At 37.7% G+C, this 22,432-nt stretch overlaps 1 protein-coding gene across 1 annotated transcript in view; it reads left to right on the plus strand.

The window, feature by feature from the left end:
* The window catches only part of CFAP47 (cilia and flagella associated protein 47), a 545,441-nt gene that overhangs the window by 132,783 nt on the left and 390,226 nt on the right, over positions 1 to 22,432 (plus strand). Inside the window, exons 25-26 of the mRNA XM_045994745.1 lie at positions 8,003 to 8,198; positions 17,153 to 17,362. Of these exons, the coding sequence (XP_045850701.1) occupies positions 8,003 to 8,198; positions 17,153 to 17,362 (406 nt within the window). The remainder of the gene's footprint in view (positions 1 to 8,002; positions 8,199 to 17,152; positions 17,363 to 22,432) is intronic.

Genomic DNA, 22,432 nt, shown 5'->3' on the forward strand with positions numbered 1-22,432 from the left:
GCATTGAGATAACAGGAGGCAAGGCAAGACTCACAGATCAAAGCCAACAGATTGGATGACAGTGCTGGGTTCTTCAGAATCAAACAGCTGAATGGAGGAAGGAGTCTTCGGGGAGTTGGGGTTGAGTTATAAGGGTTTTCTGAGTTTGGACCAGGGTAGCATCTCATTGATGTTTTGGTCACCCTCATTTATTTTCTTCTAGTGCAGATAATTTTTACTTTTCCTGGCTCATATGGCACTGAATACAGCCCTTATAACTCTGCCTTAGTAGTTCTTTCCAATCAAGTATGCATCTATTTTCTGGTTTTCTCAGTTGTTTTTATTGTTCGTTAAAATGGGGATACTACGAAGAGGAAGAAGAGGATGCCTTCTCTTTTGCCTTAAATTCTTATATTTTAGATGAGATACTATAAAGATAAAATTCACACTCAGAAGTGATTATTTTTGAAAGTGTCTTTTTAATTACAACTTTATTGAAATCTGATTCACAGACCATTAAATACTTTTTTTTTTTTTTTAAGTGTACAGTGTACTAGTTTTTAGGGTAGTCACAGTTGGGTAACCATCACCACAGCCTAATTTTAAAAACATATTCATTGCCTGTGAAGGAAAGCCATTCCCATTGGTAGTCACGCCCTATCTTCCATTCAGCCACTGCTGACCACTATTTGCAGTCTCTAGGAATATGATTACTGTGGACATTTCATATGAATAGATTCATACAGTGTGTGTCCTCTCGTGATTGGCTTCCTTCACACTGCATAATAATTTCAAGGTTCATCCATGTTGTAGCATCAATCAATACTTAATTCCTTTCTATTACCAGTAATTGTAAGGATATATCACATGTTCTCTGTGCATAGACATGCACTGTCTATTCAGTTGATGGACATTTGGATCATTTCTACTTTTTGACTCTTATGAATATAACAGCTATGAATATTCATGTACAGTTATGTGAGGCTACATGTTTTCCTTTATTTGGTTATATATCATAGAGTGGTATTGTTGGATCATATGATAATTTGATGTTTATTATATCTTTTTAAATATTTATTTATTTTTGCAAGAGAGAGAGAGAGAGCATGAGTGGGATGGGGGAAGAGGGAGAGGCAAACTCCCTGCTGAGGAGGGTGTTTGATATAGGACTCTATCCCAGCACCCTAAGATCATGACCTGAGCTGAACGCAGACACTTAACTGACTGAGCCACCGAGGCGTCATTTGATGTTTAACATTTTAAGAAAGTGCCAAACTGTTTCACAAAGTAACTGTAACAATTTAAAATCTTATCAGCAGTGAATGAGGGTTCCAGTTTCTCTACATCTTGCTAAGTCTTCTTGTAATTTTTAAAATTCTAGCTATCCTAGTGAGTATGAAGTAGTAGGTCATTGTAGTTACTATTTGCATTTCCCTGATGACTAAAGATGTTGAGTACCTTTACATGTGCTTATTGTCAGTTTGTACATCATCTTTGGAGAAAGGTCTGTTTGAATCATTTGTTGATTTTAAAATTTGGCTGTCTTTTTATTTTTGAGCTTTCATTGTTCTTCATGTAGTCTGAATAAAATTATTTTATTACATATGCAATTTGAAAATATTTCACTCTGAGGTTTTTCTTTTCAACTAATGGAAATAGCTCAATTTTGTTGAAGTCTAATTTATCCAGTTCTTCTTTTGTTACTTTGGCTTTTCAGAGTTTTATATATATATATATATATATATATATATATTTTTTTTTTTTTTTAGATTTTATTTATTTATTAGAGAGAGAGCATGAGCAGGGGGAGGGGTAGAGGGTGAGGAAAAAGCACATTCCCCGCTGAGCAGGGAGGTTGATGCGGGGTTTGATTCCAGGACCTTGAGATCACGACCTGTGCCAAAGTCAGATTTCTTAACAACTTAGCCACCCATGGACCCCTTCAGCATTATATCTATGAAAACGTTACATAACCTGAGGTCATGGTGAATTATTCTGATGTTTCCTCCTAAAGTCATGTAATTTTACCTCTTACATTAAGTCTATAGCTTATTTTGAATTTTTTTTTTTTTTTAAATGCGGTATAAGGTAGGACTCCATCTTCATTCTTTTGCATGGGTATATTTACTTGTCCTAGCATCATTTATTGAAAAGAATATTGTTTCCTCATTGAATTGTCTTGGTACCCTTATTCAAAAATCAGTTGGCCATAAACAGAAGTGTTCATTTCTTTTACCACTGTCTTAGAGAATGTCTTGGGTAGTATTCATGTACATACATATTAATAGAAAGATATTTATATAACGATAGATATTAATGCTTTTCAAAATGTTTAGTAGATTTCACCAATGAGTGCATTTGGGTTTTGGCTGTTATATGTGAGAAGTTTTTTGATTGCTGCTTCAGTTCACTGAAATTTTTACATGTTTAGATTAATTTTTTAAATTACATTTTTAATTAAAATTTTAAAACTGAATTTTGGATGTTTTGGCCCTTATTTCTTCAAGCAGTGTTTCCCCCTCTCCATCTCTTCTCCATCCCAGGCGTTCTTATTTTGTGTATATTAGTGTTCTTCATGATGCCCTATAGATCTCTGAGGCTCTGTTTATTTTTCATTCTTTTTTGGAAAACAAACAAGTTTATTAGCGTGTGTATTTCATGTATACATGTATAGTTCATGTATACATGGGAGATAACTCAGGGGAAAATGAATAAGTCCCAGAGGTGGCTTAGAATTCAGGCTTAAATACCATCTTCAGCCAAAGATAAATCAAAGCCTTTTTTCTTTCTATTCCTTAGACTGAATAAATTCAACTGACATTTTTTCATGTTGGCTGAATCTTTGTTTAGCTAGTTCAAATCTGTTGACTTCTTCTAGTGAATTTTTCATTTCAGTCATTGTATTTTTCAATTCTACAACTTACATATATATGTTTATGTATATTCATATGTATATATGTCCAGTGCTTGAACCTTCTCAGGGAGTTTCTGTTGACAAATTTGTGTGTGTGTGTATGGATCATTCATTATTGACTTAGGATTTTTTTCAGTTATATCAGTGAGATCTGTGCCTTGTTCTTTGGGCTATCCTGTAGCCTAAATGTAGCATCTGCCATTTTCTTCTAGCAGGCATTAGGAACGGTTTATACTTTGCTTCAGTCCTTTTCTTTCCTTGTAATCTGACTGTGATAAGCCTCTTATCCCAAGCCATGGTCTTTAGGTCTCATTCGGGTTTTTTTCTTTGCCTTATAGATGCATCCTTTGCCATAAATATCACCTAAAGTAGGGTAGATAGATCTACATTACTCCACATGGCTAGACTACGTTATACTGGCCACCAAGCAAGGCTGCCTTACACTGTCAGGGCCTTCAAGAGTTTTAGTGAGGTGGTTTTTACTTTTCACTTCCCCTTTCTTATCTCTTCCTTGGACTGCCACAAGGACAGTGGCTGGGGCTGTGATAGAGTATGTGACCCATACTGATCTCAAAGCAAGTCTCCAATCCCTTCTGAATTCAAACCACTGTTCTTGAATCTAATTTGAGTGGTTAGGCTCTCACTTTCCTTGAATAAGATTGTTCTCAGTTCTCATGTAAATAACCTCAGGGTTTCACAACCCAGGGGGCACATTCCCAACTTGAGAATCCCTGGTGCATAAAAAAATAGAATTTTTCTGGTAATGAGCTTCAGGAAGTGAGGGTATTGACAACCAACTTCTTTAAGCAGACTGAAGCAAAGGAACAGCAGGAAGGTGCTTGGAAACATGTCTTTTTCTCCTTTTTGAGGAACTCTATACTGGTATTTGTCTTTAATTTAAAGCATCTGCCTCAATACCTTTATAGTTCATACGCCATAACTAAAGAATCACACCAAATGCCATTTCCAGACAATTTTTTCTATTTAAAAGGGTGTTACAGTAACTTACCTGTCATTCTTCTTAATTATTCTTACTTAAAAAGCAACATCAGAATTTCAGTCTCTGGTATGCTGTTTGGGCCTATCCAGATTCCCATTACTGGCTTTTTCCATCCATCTCTCAGTTGTGGGTATTGGCTTCTGACAGGTTATATCTGTCCCTTTCTCTAGAAGGTTCCCCTTGACGGAAAGAAGATGCTCCATGCAGAGGTGTCTAGGAGAGTAAGCTTTACTAGCTTACTACCTCAGCTGGCCCAAATACCTCTCCCTCAGCCGGGCCAACCTCTCTGGTGACTTCCCATCCCATAGCTGCCTGTGAGATCAGTCTGAATCTGGATTTTAAAATCACAACTTTTCTTATCTTCTTGCCCTCCTCTGTTTTGCTTCTGTCTTTACCTACAGGTTCTTCCTGAGGGCATGCCCTCTGTAAATCACTTGCCTGTGAATCCTTGGGATGGTACTGTTTTACGTATCTAGAACAAATGTGGCAATCTAAAGAAAATACCAAGAACTAGCTATGTTATCAACAGAAAAGGCATGATAAGAACCTATTATTGCTTTTAAGCTTTTTAGAGTTCATTCAGCTGTATATTTTCTCAGAAATATGCTATTAGTACTGTGTTGCCTTAGCTCAGTGTCCTTGTACATCTATTAGCATGACATCTTATTTTTTTGATTTTTTTTTCAGTGTGGCATTTTATAATCATTTTAGTTTTATGTGCAAGAAATAGTACATAGAGTACTGTGATTGGTAGATTTGAAAAATGTTTCATCTTTTATTATCTCTGTTTAGAACTCTGAAAATATAATGGAAAAATCACATATACTCCTCATTCTGAAGTTTATTTTGTAAAAGTAATTAGGTTTCATTATGTATTTCTGTGTATTTCTTCTCAGTTTCTATTATGTAATCCTGAAAGAAATTATGGGAAAGCCAGTTTAGCTAAAGCTGAAAGACCCCCGTCGCCAACTAATTAACTGCTCCTTTGTTGTGTAAAGAGTACCCCTGCCTGCAAAGACCCTTCCCCCAGGGTTGAATTCAATGTAACTGCTCTTTTGCCTTTCTGTAACTGCCTGGCTTTTAGGATGTAACTAACTAACTGCTCTTTTGCTTTTCTGTAACCGCTTGGCTCCCTCAATACAATGTTAGTTGGTAACTTCATAATAGCTGTTTCTTAGCAAGATAGGGCACTCCCTGCAAACAGCTTTCTCGTAAGATATGGCCTAATACCTGACCACATAGGCAGGGGCCGCATAGTCACGTTAGTCACGTAGGCAGGGGGCTGCATAGTCACGTAGACAGGATACTTTTCTGCAGAATCACAAGGCCTAACTTCCCCTCTTTGTTTCCCTTTCCCGCCTTTTTCTTTGCGCGGGTCTCCCAAAGCCAATCCGTAAACACCAAGTATGCCTTTTTCAAATGTTCAAATTGTCAGCCAATCAGCTCCGTCTCATCCAAAACTTGTTTGTACCTGTCTATAAAAACCCTGCACCACCCCAGCCTGGGGTGCTCAGCTAGCAGGAGCTGCTGACCACCCGCAGGCGCCCGCGCTGCAATGCTGTTTGCATCCTGTGGCAGTGTTGAATTCTTGGGTAAGGGGATCCGCGAGTCTTTCATTAAGCCACCATGTGTATTTCTGTACAGAGCTTCTCCTTTACATCTATGTCAACCTTTTTATCTAGATGAAATAAAGTGGATAATTTAGGAGGAAATAAGTAGTATTTCCATTTGGCTTTTCCTTCAGTATGGAGCTAAGCCTAAGCTGTCAAGTCTATGAGTTGCCCTCTTAGGATTTCAACCATACTCTTAAGAAAAGCATGTCTGTAACACATTTATATAACTTACATCTCAGATGAGAGAGAAGACTCACCTGAGCTTAGAAAAATATTACTGAATCTCTAGTAGTCTTAGGTTACACAGTAGTCTTAGGTTGCCCTTCTCCATGACCCCAGAAATATTTACCAGGTGTGAAATCCAGAAATATGCTCAAAATTGCCCATTCAAAATTCAGAATTCAGTTAAGTCCTAATTAAAACCTTGCCTAACTTCAGAAGTAATGAACTTGACTTTCATTCTCCCCCAAATAATTTTTATGATATCAGATTTATTAAATGAAACCATCATTTTGATGAGTTTTAGAACATAGGTGAGGTTCGGTGGGGTGAGGTCTGGGGCTGATGACCAAGAAAGAATTCTTGAGACATCTTTGGTGCAAAATGGTGGTTTGTTAAAGCAGGGGGACAGGACCCCTGGGCAGGAAGAGCTGCTGGCCTGGGGTTGTGAGGGATGTCAGGTTATGTACCATGGGGTTGGGAGAAATAAGGAAAAGGGAGGTTTCCATAAAACTTTCATATGCTAAAGAGGACCTACAATGATATGGGATACCAGAGGCCTTGCCATTACCAAGGTTGTTTTGCCCTATAGCAAGGTATTAGCATTAAGATGGGTGTGAGATTCCTAAAGAATGTCACAGATGTCCCACCCAAGAGTGGGGATGGGGGGAGTTTGCAAAGTGTCAGCCTTTGGCTTTGTCCTCAGCCAGCCTTCTGTTCCCTCATCAATTTCTTGATAGATTTACAGGTTTTTTGTTTGTTTGTTTTTTAATTTACAGTGTTTTTAAACTCAAATTCTATTATTATAATTCATTTTCTCAGCTCAGGATATGGATATAGTCTCTGGTGTTTTCACATAGTTTTTCTAGTGCTCATCTGTCATTGTTAGTAGGAAGTCATTAATTGACTTCCTTCTCCAACCACCTCTCCTCACACTGTATGAATGAGTAAAAGACTGATTGGACCAAGTGATGGCAGCCAGCACAGAGAAAACTAGTGGGTATGATTAGTTCGCTGATTCCATTGTTTTTGTGTATGGTTCACAATGTGTCACCATTGTACATGCATCATACAGAGTTCATCATATGGTCTGGTGATACTGTTGGTGGCCCTGATCTGTGCCAGGTCGTTCCAGTGTCCTGTTTTTGAATTCTTTTTTTTTTTTTAAAAAGATTTTATTTACTTGACAGAGAAGATCACAAATAGGCAGAGAGGCAGGCAGAGAGAGAGGAGGAAGCAGGCTCCCTGCGGAGCAGAGAGCCCCATGCGGGGCTCGATCCCAGGATCCTGAGATCATGACCTGAGCCAAAGGCAGTGGCTTAATCCACTGAGCCACCCAGGCGCCCCCTGTTTTTGAATTCTAAGATTACCTTGAGTTTATACTCACCAGATCATATTCCTCTCTAGGAGACATTGTTTGGCATTTGAGTCTGAGAGGGTATTGGCAGCTTGCTGGGATGGGACCTGTTGTCTGGGACTAGCCTACATCCCCACATGCTGAGCCCTTTTCTCCAACACAGACTACATTTCCTCATAGTGAGTTGCCACATGGGAATTTCCTGTCTTTTTCTTTCTTTTTTTTTTTTTTAAGATTTTATTTATTTATTTGACAGACAGAGATCACAAGTAGGCAGAGAGGCAGGCAGAGAGAGAGGAGGAAGCAGGCTCCCTGCTGAGCAGAAAGCCTGATGCAGGGCTCAATCCTAGAACCCTGGGATCATGACAGGCTTTAACCCACTGAGCCACCCAGGCACCCCTTCCTGTCTTTCTCTACCAGGTGAAATTAGCCAGCTGTTCAACCCTGGTAGCTTTCCATAAACTTAAAAATCTGGGAGGAACAACATTCCTTCTTCTGTGCACACCCATTTCTCAGTACTAGTCCCTGAGATCCTTGTGGCAACTATCTGACCTCATGTTCACACTGCATATGGTAAAGGGATGGGCAGCTCCTGTTAAGGCACAGAAAACAATAAAAAAAAAAGTCCTGTTCTGCTGTTTCTTCCAGGTATAGGTATTTTCCAATAATAATGAAAATTTGCTTTAAGGATACCTGCTCTATTTATAGGCATAATGCACTTTAGAATATTTTTGATTCAGTGACACTTCATTACATGTTTTAAGTTCTGGGGCAGGATAATTCCAGTTTCTGGGTAATCTATCTTCCGCTGAGCTGTAACTTCATAGCACATTTTAATATTTAATAAGGTTTAAACTAAGTACATGTTTTTTGTGTATGTGGAAAAAATCTAAGATATTTTTAAAATTGTTTTTTATTAGATCATCCTAGTAAATACAGAGCTGATATTCCCATTCATCTAAATGATAATCCAGTTTGCTATCGAATGTTACGTTTGGTGGGAGAGGTGAAATCACCCATGTTGTTGTTTGACCCTCCGTTCGTATTTTTCACTCCTGTTCCTCTGGGTGTAACAACTTTGATGGATATCAACATTTTACCTCAAAACTATTTCAGGTAAATGCTTAATGTGAATTTACCACATTTTCATTATGTGCTTTTCTATTTGTGTCTTTGTTACATCAGTTTTTAGCAATGACTTGTTTCTATAGTTGGAATGAACTGTTAGAATATTTAACTTCATTTAACTTAAAAATTCTTAAACCCCACTTAATTATTTCACAATTAGTCATTTTGTTTTCTTGTAAAAAATTTTGATACATCTCTCTTTGTGGTACTGTTAGGGTACGGAGTCGACCACCCCTCAGACAGAGAACACTCTCGATAATGCAAGTCACACAGCGAGGTTTATTTCCAGCTAGCTGGGGTCCAAGTATCTGCCCGGCGCAGCGGGTTTCAACAAGGACCCCGAGCACTCAAAGCCAAGGGTTTATATAGCATTTTCAAGGCACTTTTTCATAGCTACATACATATCTTGCGCCACACTTTGACAGTTTAACTTTGTTTAACTTTTTGCCACCCCGGTGTCACCCTGGCAGTTAAGTGAGATTTAGGTTTAGAAGAAATTTAACTTTATTTACATTTCCCTCCGCCTCAGCCTCCTTCAGTTTTATGGTGGGGAGGGTGACTTTAAGCCTCAAGGAACTGAGCTATTTGTCTCTGGAAATTGGACTATTGAGAAGATAGCTTCTTTGTTGTAAATCACTAGGACATTTGTAAACCAAGGGAGACTCCTGTCTTGCAGGATTGGGATCTCTGCAAGTTAACTATTTGTTTTTTATTAACATCTGGTCCCTGTGGGCCACCGCCTAACTGCCCTGGTGGTATACGATTAAGTTGCTTTTTCAGGTTTTAGCTAGTTCCTCTTATCTCAGTCAGGTACGCAGTGTGGGCCGGTTAGGGATGCCCAGTAAAATGGCTCCCCGGCCTTCAAGATGGCCATTCTTATGCTCACCCACTCTTACAGTGCAAGGTGCCAGCTTTTGCTTTGCCAAGATGGCTGTACTTATGTCAGGGCTAGACTCGAGGTGGGTACAGCCTTGTTTTTCTTGGCCTCCACACCTGGAGCTGGTTTCTGGGACTTGTTTTTAAGTCCCCCGGGGGAAGGGGAGCAGGGACAGTTTAAGGGTTAAACAACAAAGTTATTGTTTAACCTCAATGGAAACCTCTGGCTAAAATAGAAATATAAAATAGGTCCTTACAGTATGAAAAGCAAGCTTCCTATTTCTGTGTGACAAACTAACACAAACTTAGTGCCATAAAACATCAGTGTTCTCTCATGGTTTCTTTGGGTCAGGAGTCCAGGTTCGTTTAGCTGCATCCACTGCTTATGGTCTCAGTAGGCAAAAGTCAAGGTGCAGACTATAGCAACTGTCTGTTATGAGGCTCAGTCCTCCTGCAGTCTTTCGGGTTGTTGGCAGGACTAATACATTTAATTGTAGAACTAAGGTATCATTTTCTTGCTCGCTGTTGGCTGAGACCACTCTCAGCTCTTAGAGGCCACCCTCAAATCCTAACCATGTCATTCCTCCACCCATCACGGGACTTTACTCATTGAAAGGGAGAATTGGACCATCTGTCTGACTTCTCTGACCTCCAGCCCTTCTTTTAAGATCTTACCTAAGTCGAATCCACCCATGATGATCTCCCTTTTGTTTTACTTGAATTCATTTAACTAGGGATGTCAATTACATATGGAAAGTCCCTTTACCATGGCTGTATAACACAGCTGATTCACCAAAGTGGTATAATATTTACACATTCTGCCACCCAAGGGGTGAGATTATGCAGAATTTGTATGTACACTAAGGCTCTTGGGGACAATCTCAGAGTTCTGCCTATCACATGCACCTAGTATAGCAGAATGCAGTCTGTTCTCATTTTTTAAAAAATTTATCAACAACCCAAACCCTAATAGCATACTGCCCTCGATATATTATGTACCCTTGCATTACAAAACAAGTAAATTATGTGTGTGTTTAATTAATTAATTAGATAATTAATTAATTGCTGACATCTGAGGAATATGGGAGGTCTCCAAAGGGTTCAAATCAAACTAGACCAAATCAGTACATGCTTATAAGCAGAAACCAGAGTAGGAGTGGTGTGCTATAATAATTTGCGAAATGTAGGCTTGTTCTTAAAACCTGACATAACTTCTTCAAGGTAGGAAAACAATCTCAAATTCCTGGATTAATCCAGTAACACTGGAGGAGGCTAAAATAGTTCATGTGAGTAAATCCTTCCACCTTTCAGCAGAAGCAAGCAAATCTTTTCTAGATGAGTGGTTCTTAAATGTTGGTGTATATCAGCATCACTTGAGAAGCTTTATAAAACAAACATTGTTGCTTCCCATCCCCAGAATTTATGATTCAGGAAGCCTGGAATGGTATGTAATAATTTGTATTTCTAGGAAGTTTCCAGATGACGCTTACACTGCTGATGCATGGACTGCACTTTGTGAACCTCTGTTCTAAATGAAGCCGTCCTCAGTTTTGGCTCATATTTCAGTTTCCACAATTGCTATCAACCAGACATGAGTGTAGTATCAAGTATTGCAAAACTTATAAGGAGGGAAGATACCATCATTTAGAGTTACATTAAGAGTACAAACAACCATCTTGAAATTTATTTATTTATTTATTTTATTATTATTATTTTTTAAATATTTTATTCATCTGACAGAAATCACAACTAGGCAGAGAGGCAGGCAGAGAGAGAGGAGGAAGCAGGCTTCCCGCGGAACAGAGAGCCCGATGCGGGGCCCAATCCCAGGACCCCGGAATCACGACCCGAGCCGAAGGCAGAGGCTTAACCCACTGAGCCACCCAGGTGCCCTTTATTTATTTATTTGACAGACAGAGATCACAGGCAGGCAGAGAGAGAGGGGGAAGCAGGCTCCCTGCTGAGCAGAGAGCCCGATGCGGGGCTTGATCCCAGGACCCTGGGATCATGACCTGAGCCGAAGGCAGAAACTTTAAACCACTGAGCCACCCAGGTGCCCCCCATTTTGAAATTTAGACCCCTGAGTCATTCAGATATTGGAATTATCAGACACAGAATATAAATAATTTTGTAAAATAAGATAATGTTACAAAAATTAGTAATTAACATGGAAGTGTATAACATAGACTTGGAAATAAACCAAATATAACTTACAGGAATTTTTAAACAAAGTATGTAGGGTAAATTTTTAAGGACATCCACAAAACCTAAGATTGTATATAACTATACAAACACTATAGAAACCAATAGAATCGTGGTTAATTTTGTAAGAGAGAAAAAGAGAGGCATACTTTAAAAAGCAAGAAAAAACTGAAACAAAAATGATGGCAAAAACTCTTAAGTAGTTGAGTAAGACCATTAAATATAAATAAGTTACTCTGACTAGTTAAAAGATGGAGAATGTTAGAGTAAATAAGAAAAAAAAATACAACTGTCTGTTAAAAGAAGTATATGTGAAACATAAGGACAAGAAAGAGTGAAGTAAAGCAGGGTTTCTCAACTTCAGACCTGTTGAAATTTTAGGAAAGATGCTTTTTTTTCACTGGAGGCTATTTTGTACATAGTAGGATGTTTAGCATCCTCCCTGGTCTCTAACTAATAGTATCCTCCTCCATTTATGACAGAAAAAAAAAAAAAAGTCTCTACACATTGCTACATGTCGCCTGGGATACAGAACCACTCCCAGCTGAGAACCACCAAGCCAAAATGTTAGGAACAGTAACAACAGAATAACCATAAGAAACGTAAATAGCAGTATTAATTTTACATGTGATAACCTTATTTAAGACGTACAATGTATTTTTAATATTAAAAATACATTAATTATAAAAGGCGCAGCTTACCTGGAAACTCTCAGAATTCTAAAATTGTATGCACAACTAAAATATATAAACCCCCAATTTAAATAATACAGGGAAATTGACTAGTCCTTCATCACTGTAGGATGTTTCAACACATGTCTCACTTATTGATGAGTCCAAAAGCCAAAAACACATGTATTGATAAAGAAAACTTGGAAAGGGTATTTTAAAAGCCTCATTCATTTAATACTAATATTATTAAAAATACTAAAAGTCGTATTAAAAATAGTGCTATAGGGAGCGCCTGGGTGGCTCAGTTGGTTGAGCGGCTGCCTTCGGCTCGGTCATGGTCCTGGCGTCCTGGGATCGAGTCCTGGCGTCCTCCGATCGAGTCTCATATCAGGCTCCTTGCTCAGCAGGGAGCCTGCTTCTCCCTCTGTCTCTGCCTGCCTCTCTGCCTACTTGTGATCTCTCTCTCTCTCTCTCTGACAAATAAATAAATAAAATCTTTAAAAAAAAAATAGTGCTATAAAGTACCGCACCCTGCAGTTATAGAGTAGACATTGTTCTCAATCATAATAGGAGGTATTTACAAAAATTGAGAGCATATCATTCTATAGTTCAAATTTAACAATTTTTTTTAAAAAAAGATGATTTATTTTGTTGAGAGCATGAGCAGGATGGGGCGTAAGCAGAGGGAGATGGCGAGAGAATCCCAAACAGACTCCCCACTGAGCATGGAGCCTGACTCAGGGCTCAATCCCACAATCCTGAGATGATGACCTGGGCTGAAACCAAGAGTTGGGTGCTTAACCAAATGCATCACCCAGGTGCCCCTCAAATGTAACAAATTTTTAAAAATTGACATCATATATGCTATGTTTTCTGATAATAATTATAATTTAAAAATCATTAAAATATTAACAGATCTGCCATACATTTGGAACTTTAAAAAAACTCATTTTGTTTTTTTAATTTAATTTTAGAGAGAGAAAACGCGTGTACGCGCGTGCATGCACACACACACACACAAATTGGGGGAGGAGCAGAGGGAGATTCTCAAGCCGATTCATGAATGCAGAGTCTGACAGAAGGGCTCAATCTCATGATCCTGTGATCATAACCTGAGCCAAAATCAGGAGTTGGACACTCAACCGGCTGAGCCAGCCAGGGCCCCGTTAAACAATCTACTATAGGGAATCAAAGAAGATACCATACTGAATTCTGCAAATAAATAATAATTAAAGTACCATGCATCAAAACATGATAACATTCCCTGATATAAACAGTGTTTGAGTATTAAATTTGAATTAATTTGAAACACATAGTCACTTCTGTTGTTTTCTTTAGACAATTAGGCCTGCATCTGTGTTGAGTTAACTCCATCTGTTATATTAAATTCCAGTGGTTAAGCAATAAACACATAAATACACTTATCGAATGCAGGAAAAATGGTAGTTAGATGAAGATGTGTAGTCTTAAATGTTGATAGTAGATAAAAAATGATTAGAAGTTTCAAGTGTTCAACTTAATAGATTAGACCTAAGGAATGTAGAATGTAGATAAAATGAGAAAGTAGAAATTAAAGGAATAATAGGTTCACTGAACCCAAAAGTTGGTTCTTTGAAAAACTAATATAGCGGGTACTGATACAGTGATACTGATAAGGAACAAAAAGACAGAAGAAACAACTAAATAGTATTAAGAATAATGCTGCATATTATATATCCAGTGGAGAAAAATGAGATAATCAAAATACCGTGAGGAAATTTATTCCAGCACATTTGAAAACTTAAATGAAATGGGATGTTTGTAGAAAACATGTAATCTTTTTTTTTTTTTTAAAGATTTTATTTATTTGTCAGACAGAGATCACAAGTAGGCAGAGAGAGAGAGAGGGAAGCAAGCTCTCTGCTGAGCAGAGAGCCCAATGCAGGGCTCAATCCCAGGACCCTGGGATCATGACCTGAGCCAAAGGCAGAGGCTTTAACCCACTGAGCCACCTAGGCACCCCTGTAGAAATAATACAGTTTAGTAAAACCATACTGGTAATACATAGAAAGTTGAAAGACTTTGAATCAATATTTAAAATCTTCTTACAAGGAAAATGCCATCTTCTGATATTTTTATGGGCAAGTTTTACTAAACTTGCAAGAAACTGGTTTCTCAAACCTTGTAGGAATTAAGAAGTTAAGAGAAATAAAATATGTAAGGATTAGATGATTTCACATATAGGAAATTAAAAGAATCTACAGGTAAAATTTTAAAGCTATGAAGGTCGTTCATCAAAATAGACACATATAAGTTCACTATTTAAAATACATAGCCCTGGGGTGCCTGTGTGGCTCAGTTGGTTAACCCTCCGACTCTTGATCTCAGCTCAGGTCTTGAATTTTCAGGGTCGTGAGATCGAGCCTCACATTGGTCTCTGCACTCAATATCGAATCTGCTTGGCACTCTCTCTCTCCCCCTCTCCCTCTGCCACTTCCCCCACTCCCCTGCTCTTCCCTGCCCCCCTCAAATAAATAAATAAATCTCAAAAAAAAAGGAAAAAGAATAGCCAAGCCATTCCTGAAGAAGAATAAGATAAGAAGGGCTTGACTTACCAAATAATCAAGATTAAACCAATAGATAAAAATGATCAAAGGAATAGAAAAAAGAGACTTGCAGAAAGCCCATATATATGAATAGGTAGTGAATATTTGATAAAAATGGTATTGACAGTCTGTGGACAAAACGGGTTACTATCCAGTAAATGGTGCTGAAACAATTGATTATCTGTGTGGAGTATTTCAAACTGGATTTCTGTTTCACATAATACACAAAGATCCATTACAAATGGATTGACGTCTTAAATATGAAAGGAAGAGATTTAAAAAATATTTGGGGAAACAATTTCAACATCTGTGGGTGGAGAAGAATTTCTTAACTAGGACTTGAAATCATGCTAAGAATAAAATAAATGACTGATAAAAATTAGAAACATATCAAATCACTCAAATGTTGACAAAAAACTCCCGGCAAGTACTTCACAGAAGAGGATTCATAAATGAGTAATGAACATCTGAAAGCATATAACTAACCTTTTTGTAGATTTGGAAATGAAAATTAGAGATAAGCATTTTGCCTGTCATAGGTAGATAAACAGTAAGAAGTCAGGTCCTAGTCACAATGTCAATGAGTTAGGACCACACTGGATTAATAATACGCAAAGTGTAATATCTTCGTATTTCACAGCCCAGTAATTCCACTTCACAGTATATGCAAGCAAAACTCTTGCATGCGTGTACTGAATGTTTGAAATTATTTCATAGTAGCATTATTCAGAACAGCAAAACCTGGGAACTGCACAAATGTCCCTTGACTGGTAAAAGGATTATAATTTGTGATATATGTGTACATGAATATAGCTATAGCTGTGAAATGGATGAACCTCAGCTCATGAGACAGCTCAGAGCTCTTAGAAACAAACTATTGAGGTAAAATTTTTTTTGAAACTCAAAGACTATGTGTATTGATATCCTATATAAAACAATAAAAAAGGAAAGCCAAACTTATTTTATTTTATTAATTAGCCAAACTAATTTTTATTTAGAAATATAAGCCTATCTATAAAGATGTAGATATATAGAGTGGCTAGTTGACATGCTAAAGTGATACAGAATGTGAGGGTTTGTGCACCAGTGTAAATTGCCTGTAAGCATTATTTTCATCAACTTCTAGATCTTGTAGCTACCTCAGAGCTTCTTCGTTCAGTCTCTTATTTTACAGTTAAGTATTCTGAGGTCCAGTGAAAAAAGTTCCAAGTGTGATGTGATGGTTGAAAATAAATGGGTAGCATTCAAGTTGTGGAGCCCAGAGCAGCCTCTAGTTTCTAACATTTGGCCTGCAAGATATGATGTGTGCTTACATACACTTTAGAGCTTGCTCTGAATGCAATTTGGTGACAGGAGTGTAGTTTCTCAACATTAAACTGGACAACTTTGGGTTTCCCAATTCTTTCAAGACCATATCTTATAAGCAGATACTAGTCTTTGTCACTTAAACAGAAAATAAAAGTGGCTTGAATTATATTGTGCTAAAAAGTTTTTTTTAATCAAGAAACATTGTGTAATAAGTGGATTAATGTTTTACTCTTTCAACTTTTGAATGAATGTATAAAGGTATCAATTTTAAAATGATCTCAAGTCAAAAGTTGGATCTTGACAAAATACGGCATAAGGAAAGGAACATGTAATAGGGACTGTAGACATGATATAACCCAGTCTTCTGATTCTATGCACACTAAGATCCACAGGATTAATAACTTACCAAATGACACGTAGCTTATTAACAACAAAACTGGATGCAAACCTGATTTATAAATTACATTTTTAATTTTTTATGCAACGAACCATATCAGTTTAAGTAATTGAAGTTGAGATCTCTCTTTACTTTTTTTAGTTAATTAGCTGCATGATCTTCATTGTAATTAACATAGCAGGGAAATATGATTCCCATTTGATAACACTTCTTATTTGTTACAGGAGCCTACACATATAATAAAATTTTAAAAGTAATATGGCTAAAATATTTACTGACCACTAAAAGTTATTAAGTGTTAGATTTAAAAGTGAAATCTACATACTGTGTTATTAGAAATCATGAACATTTTAGATTGGTTAAATAAATTATAGGTATATAATGAAATATGTGAAGATAAAGCAGAATTTTTTAGTTGTAATGATTAGAAACCATTCGTGACATATGTATAGAAGTACTTAATAGTATCCACATTAAAATTTTGTGTGTGTGTATATGCATCTCTGAGTATTATATTTAGTCTATATGTATTAAATCTTTAGCTATCAAATTGGTAAGTTTTGGTAAATTTTTTTAAGGATATATTCAAGGACAATACTTTTTATATCATGGCTATTGATAAAAACACATTGTATTTAGTCAGGGGTTTTAATCCTCTTTTTTAATTCATAGATGTCAGAAGGAAGTTTGGATCATCTTATGTGGTCGCATTAATATATTATCGATCTTACTTATATTGTGACAAGAAAATAAGAGATGATGCTAAAATATCTTATGGGCATATTATTGCAAATATTTCTTGCTTAGTTTTTCCAATGATTCAAAAACCAGAGGAAGACACATTTAAATCCAGTTACTTGCATGTATTTTGAGGTTTTTTTTTTTTTTTTTAATTTTAAACAGAGATTCAACGTTAAGTGTCCAGATTCCCACAGCAAGACTTTTTGATGGTGATGAGGTTCATCCTCTTTCTGTGAGGTTGCCAAAAGGCAGAGTCATCACAGGGTCTCCCAGTGGAATGAATGCCGCACTCACCTGCCACCTCAGCTTCAGATCATCTAAACCTGTGTCATTTTTCACTGATATTCTTTTCTGTGATAACAGAAATAACTGGTAAGATATTCTTTTGTATCTGACCGTGAAGAATGATAAGTTTATGTTTTACACTATGGTGAAATATTGAAAGGAGTGACATCTGAAATAATGACTTTGGACATGACATTCTACATTAAAGTTCCAAATGTAGCATTGCTCCCATGAGAAACAGCTTAACAGTGGTTAGCAGCATATCCTGCAGCTAGGCTGTGTGAGTTTGAATCCTGGCTCTCTTAACTGTGGTGACGTTGTCTTATCTTCTGAGAGCCTCTCCGTTTTCTCCTCCATAAAATGGGGGTAATAACAGAAACTATCTTCTCTGTAATTATGGGAAATTCCCCGAGTGAGTAATCATTGAATAACCGGACAGGAACTGGAACCAAGGAAATGTAAAATAAGTATTAAATGAAGATGAGAAATATCGGTATAATGAGTTTCCAAACAATGCACTTTTGTTGCATTTTGCTTTAGCAGACTTGGGAAATTAAAATATACCTTGGTAAAAACATGTTTCTGGATTTCTTATCTTGTAGGATCAGAAATTCCACTTTTAGTTATACCCTGAGATGATTTGATTCCCCAGGTTGTAAGAGGCTAATGGGTCGAGCAATATAATTTGTTAAAAACGTTTGTAGTGAGAAGTAGCATTAGAGGGAATTGTACACTAAAGATGAGTATCTGTATGTATTCAGTGTGATCATTTATTGACTTGTAGTGGGGTTGTTACTGTTTGGTATATTCATAGTCAAAGGATTGATTTCTGTGTTACGAATTAGAAAGGGAGACAGATGCTATGGAAATGTTGCGTCCAGAGCAGAGTGTGGCCGTATTTAGGACACAGCTCATGGAGTTCTCCAGAACTCCACTTACTTGTGTCTCTTGCATATACAGGTAGATAAAATCATCTAAGTTATACCACTTGGACTCCCGTTTTTCTCTTTTGATGCTAACAGTCTGTCTTTTGTTGACATTTAAAAACAAATTTTTAATGGTTTTGCTTTAGGCTCCTATCAGGCACTGAACTCAGTGCCTCTGTCCTGGGAGACTGTCTGTCTTTCTGTACAGTACCAACCTTGTTCATAAAAGTTTAACTTTACTGCACTCCAGTCCACAAATTCACACTTTGCCCAAAGCACTATATAAGGTGGACTTTGAACTCACCTATAAAAACCATGAATAATTTATCCATGAATGTCTTAAAGCTAATGAAGCCTCAGACCACATTAACAGGGTAAGGAAGGAAATAGTTTGATTCAATATTAAGTGGACAAGATTGCTTCTGGGACAAAGGAACAAACACCTCTAACAGGGGCATGAGTAGACTTGACTGTGCCAGTGTTCACTTCTGGTCAGCAAATAGGACAGTAAGGAGACCTGAAAACAGTCTCTAAAGGAGGGGTTTCTATATTTGATTATCTTTTTTTATCCTTTGTTGTTGTTGTTTTCTTTCGGCCTTGAGACTGGTTTCTCTTACCTGGATTTCCCCACCATTCTTACTCTACTTTCCGGTAAGCTCCATTTCAACCTTCAGCAAGTTTGAGATAAACAGAGCTTTTAGAAGTAATTTAGAAACACTGAAAACCATAGATGGGGTACAAAAGGCTCTCCCATGCACCCAGATGAACAAGAATCATAAGCACTCCATGGAACTTTAATTCTGGTAAATCCCTTTACTGATGCATTCATTGTTAACTCCTTATCCGGTTTCCCATAGAGCATATGACCAGGTCTTCTGTCTCTTCTCAGCTCCACAGCTGTCTTTGCCTTTCTTTCTGTAGACTTTCCATCTTTGATGTTATTGAGATAAATGAGGTCTTCCACCAAGAAATTTCTCAAGAGTTTCTTTCTCACTTTAGAATTTCTCTTTGGAATACATTTTATTCTTTTATTTGTTTTCATCTATTATATTTATTTTGGGTAATCCATGTGTGCTCCGCCCAATCTTTTGGGTAAGAAAAGATGAATTAGAATTAGACTTCCTTGATGGAGTCAGTGTAGTAAGGGTAAACTTTAAATAAGTGTTTTTTTTTTATATACTCTTTGGTGCCAAGAAGTGAATACAGAAGCAGTACAGTAGGAGCAGCAAATAATGTCTTGGGGCAGTGGGTAAATCGGGGATGGCTACATAGGTTTCCGAGTAAAATCTCAAAGGACAAATTGCACTTGTCAGGGATCATGCTAAATTGAATCCTTTTTTTTTTTCTTTTTCTTTCTTGCATCCGATTTGTCCATATTGGAGCACATGGGTTCAGTACAAAATAAAACATTCATTCCTTCATGCTTTGCTTTCTTTTACTCATGTAAGACCATTTCATACTTTGGTTCACCTTAGGGCCTAAGAATGTGTTCTTACTTTGTTTCCTTCTTTAGACTGTCACATTTGGGTTGATTAGCTGGCCTAAGAGCTATAAATTATAGCCACTATTATTCCTGCTGATGTGCTTGCTGCCACTAATAATGGCCCCCTCCACACTCATGTGTCTTCATGTCAGTGGTTGCACACCCTACTTGCCTTTTCTCTGAATTCCCCACAAAATCTGGGAGTGGAGGCTGTGTATCTATGGGAGGGGTGGTGATGTGGTCAAAGAGTATTATAGATCTATAAGGATTTTTATTTATTTATTTATTTGGCAGACAGAGGTCAGAAATAGGCAGAGAGGCAGGCAGAGAGAGAGGAAGGGAAGCAGGCTTCCTGCCAAGCAGAGAGCTCCAATGCGGGGCTCGATCCCAGGACCCTGGAATCATGACCTGAGCTGAAAGCAGAGGCTTTAACCCACTGAGCCACCCAGGGGCCCCAGAGTATTATAGGTCTAATACTCTCAGACGCCTAACGACTGAGCCACCCAGGCTCCCCAGTACATATATAGCTCTTAAATAAGTTATACTCTATAGAATTAGGGAGTAGATAACGAAAAATCACCTGAATAGAATAACGGGAATTCCCTTACATAGGTGTAAGATTTAAGGAAAGCATCCTAAGAAGTAATCTACCTTGAAGAGAAAGTGTTAGCTGATTATTGGTAAAATTAGTGAATGCCTAAAATGTCTGTAGGTAGCCCCTAATCAGCAAATCATCAATATAAAATAACTAAGGAGAAGATACAGTTTTAGAAATCATAATTGCCTCTGTCTTGGGTGAGTGATAAACATTTAAATTGGAGCTGGGAAATAAGAATGTCCGGGTAATTCAGTGCAGCCCAGAGTCAGGAGTGGCCTTGAACAATCAAACCAAGGTTCTGATCCAGTTACCCAGATATTTTTAACACTATTATCGGTTAGCAGTCTGACATTGTGAATAATGGCTGAGACATTCATTCATTTATTTAATTTATTCAACAAGTATTTACTGAATGTTCGCCATGTACCAGACACCTACCAGACACTATTCTAAGCACTAGGCGTTACTTCAGAGATCAGAACATGAGCCTGGAGTCTAGCAGGGGGAAAGAGACAATAATAAGGGTAGGTCTGGTGCGTGATCATTGATGGAGGCTATAGGAAAACAAGGAGCCAGGTCAGGTCCTGGGGAGTACCAGAGAGGGAGGGACTAGGTTTCGGTAAAATATAGGATGATAAGGAGTGTTTCCCTTAAGAGGGTGGAATTTGAGAGATGTGAAGCAGAGGGTAGAGTTAGAAAGATACCTGGGAATATCCTATCAGACTGAGGAAATAGCTGATGCACCGTCGGTCATCAAGGTGAATGCTTACAAAGAGGCCTGTGTAGCCTAAGTAGAATGAGCCAAGGGAGGCATTTAGGAGAAAGGGTTGGAAAGGTAACAGTAGTACTGGACCCAATGGGGCCTTTGAGGTTATTTATGGACTTGGACTTTTACCTTGAATGACATGAAGACCCATTGCTTGGTTCTGAGCCAGTGAAAAAAGGTAGTGGCCATGACTTTTGAGTGGCAATGAGGTCAGCCAGTCATTCCCTACCACCAAAATCTTGCGCTTCTGAAATTATCCGTTTTTTCATGAAAAGCCTTCTTGGTTCTCAAGTAGATTTTTTTTTCTCATTCATTCATTCAGTATTTACAAAGTAGCAATAATAAGCCTGGTTTTTTTCTGGCGCTGAGGTCAGAACAAAGCTTCTGGCCTCATGGAGTGTCCATTGTAATGGAGGAGATAAAAATTGATTAATAATACCATGTCACAAACTAACAAGGAAATTATATGATTTTAATGAGATAGTAAAGGATACCTCCATATTATTAGACAGATAAAACAATTCTGAGGATGTGATATTTGAGCAGATGGTGATTATGAGAATTTAATTAGCAGCTAGTTATAAATTGCTTAGAATAGTCCCTGTGTCAGCATGTTGCAATAACTGAGTGTTCTAGAATTGGTATCAGTTTTAGTATATTGCTGCCGAAGTGAGCCCGAATTGGTACTAGTTTTAAAATCAGTATTCTAGATCTCCAGAATGATCCCACTGGCTGCTACAGATACAGGGGCTTTCTTCTGGTAAAAGAGTGATCAGATCTACCCTGGGGTAAGGGGAAGAAGGGACAGGGGCAGGACAGTTGTCAGAAGGTTAAGAATTGCTTTGGAGAGTCTCCAAATCACTTATATTGTGTTTCAGTATTGATGTTTATTTTTATGTTTGAAAATGTGTCTGATCTGAAAATTCACATGGGGAACAAATTGATTAAGAGGTGCCAGAATGTTGTAATCCCTTATTTTGCACAACGGGTTGAGGAGAAGGGAAAATTGCATCTTGAAGGATCTTAAAATTATGAGAAAGAAGTCTTGCCACTTTTTTGCTTTGTAAGTTCACTGTCTGACTGGTACTTTACCTAGTCCTTGCAAAGAATGAAAGTTATGGCTTTGGAGATTAATTTCAAAGAAATTCTAAGGATACCAAAGACAGCTTAATATTTTCCTATGAATAACTTCAAACAGCGTGTTTACTTCTGTAAATTCAAGAGTTGATATCACTTGCATGTTTCAGGTGACCTGAAGGTTAACCTGAGTTAGTAGTGCCTCATTGTTAAAATAGCAAACACAAATTGAAGGTTCATAATTAGGAATGTGGCACGTCAGAACTCTGAGGTACTCTATACATTTTTTTAAATCCCGTGAATACTT

Source organism: Meles meles, chromosome X (genome assembly GCF_922984935.1).
Source record: "Meles meles chromosome X, mMelMel3.1 paternal haplotype, whole genome shotgun sequence".
Lineage (NCBI taxonomy): Eukaryota > Metazoa > Chordata > Mammalia > Carnivora > Mustelidae > Meles > Meles meles.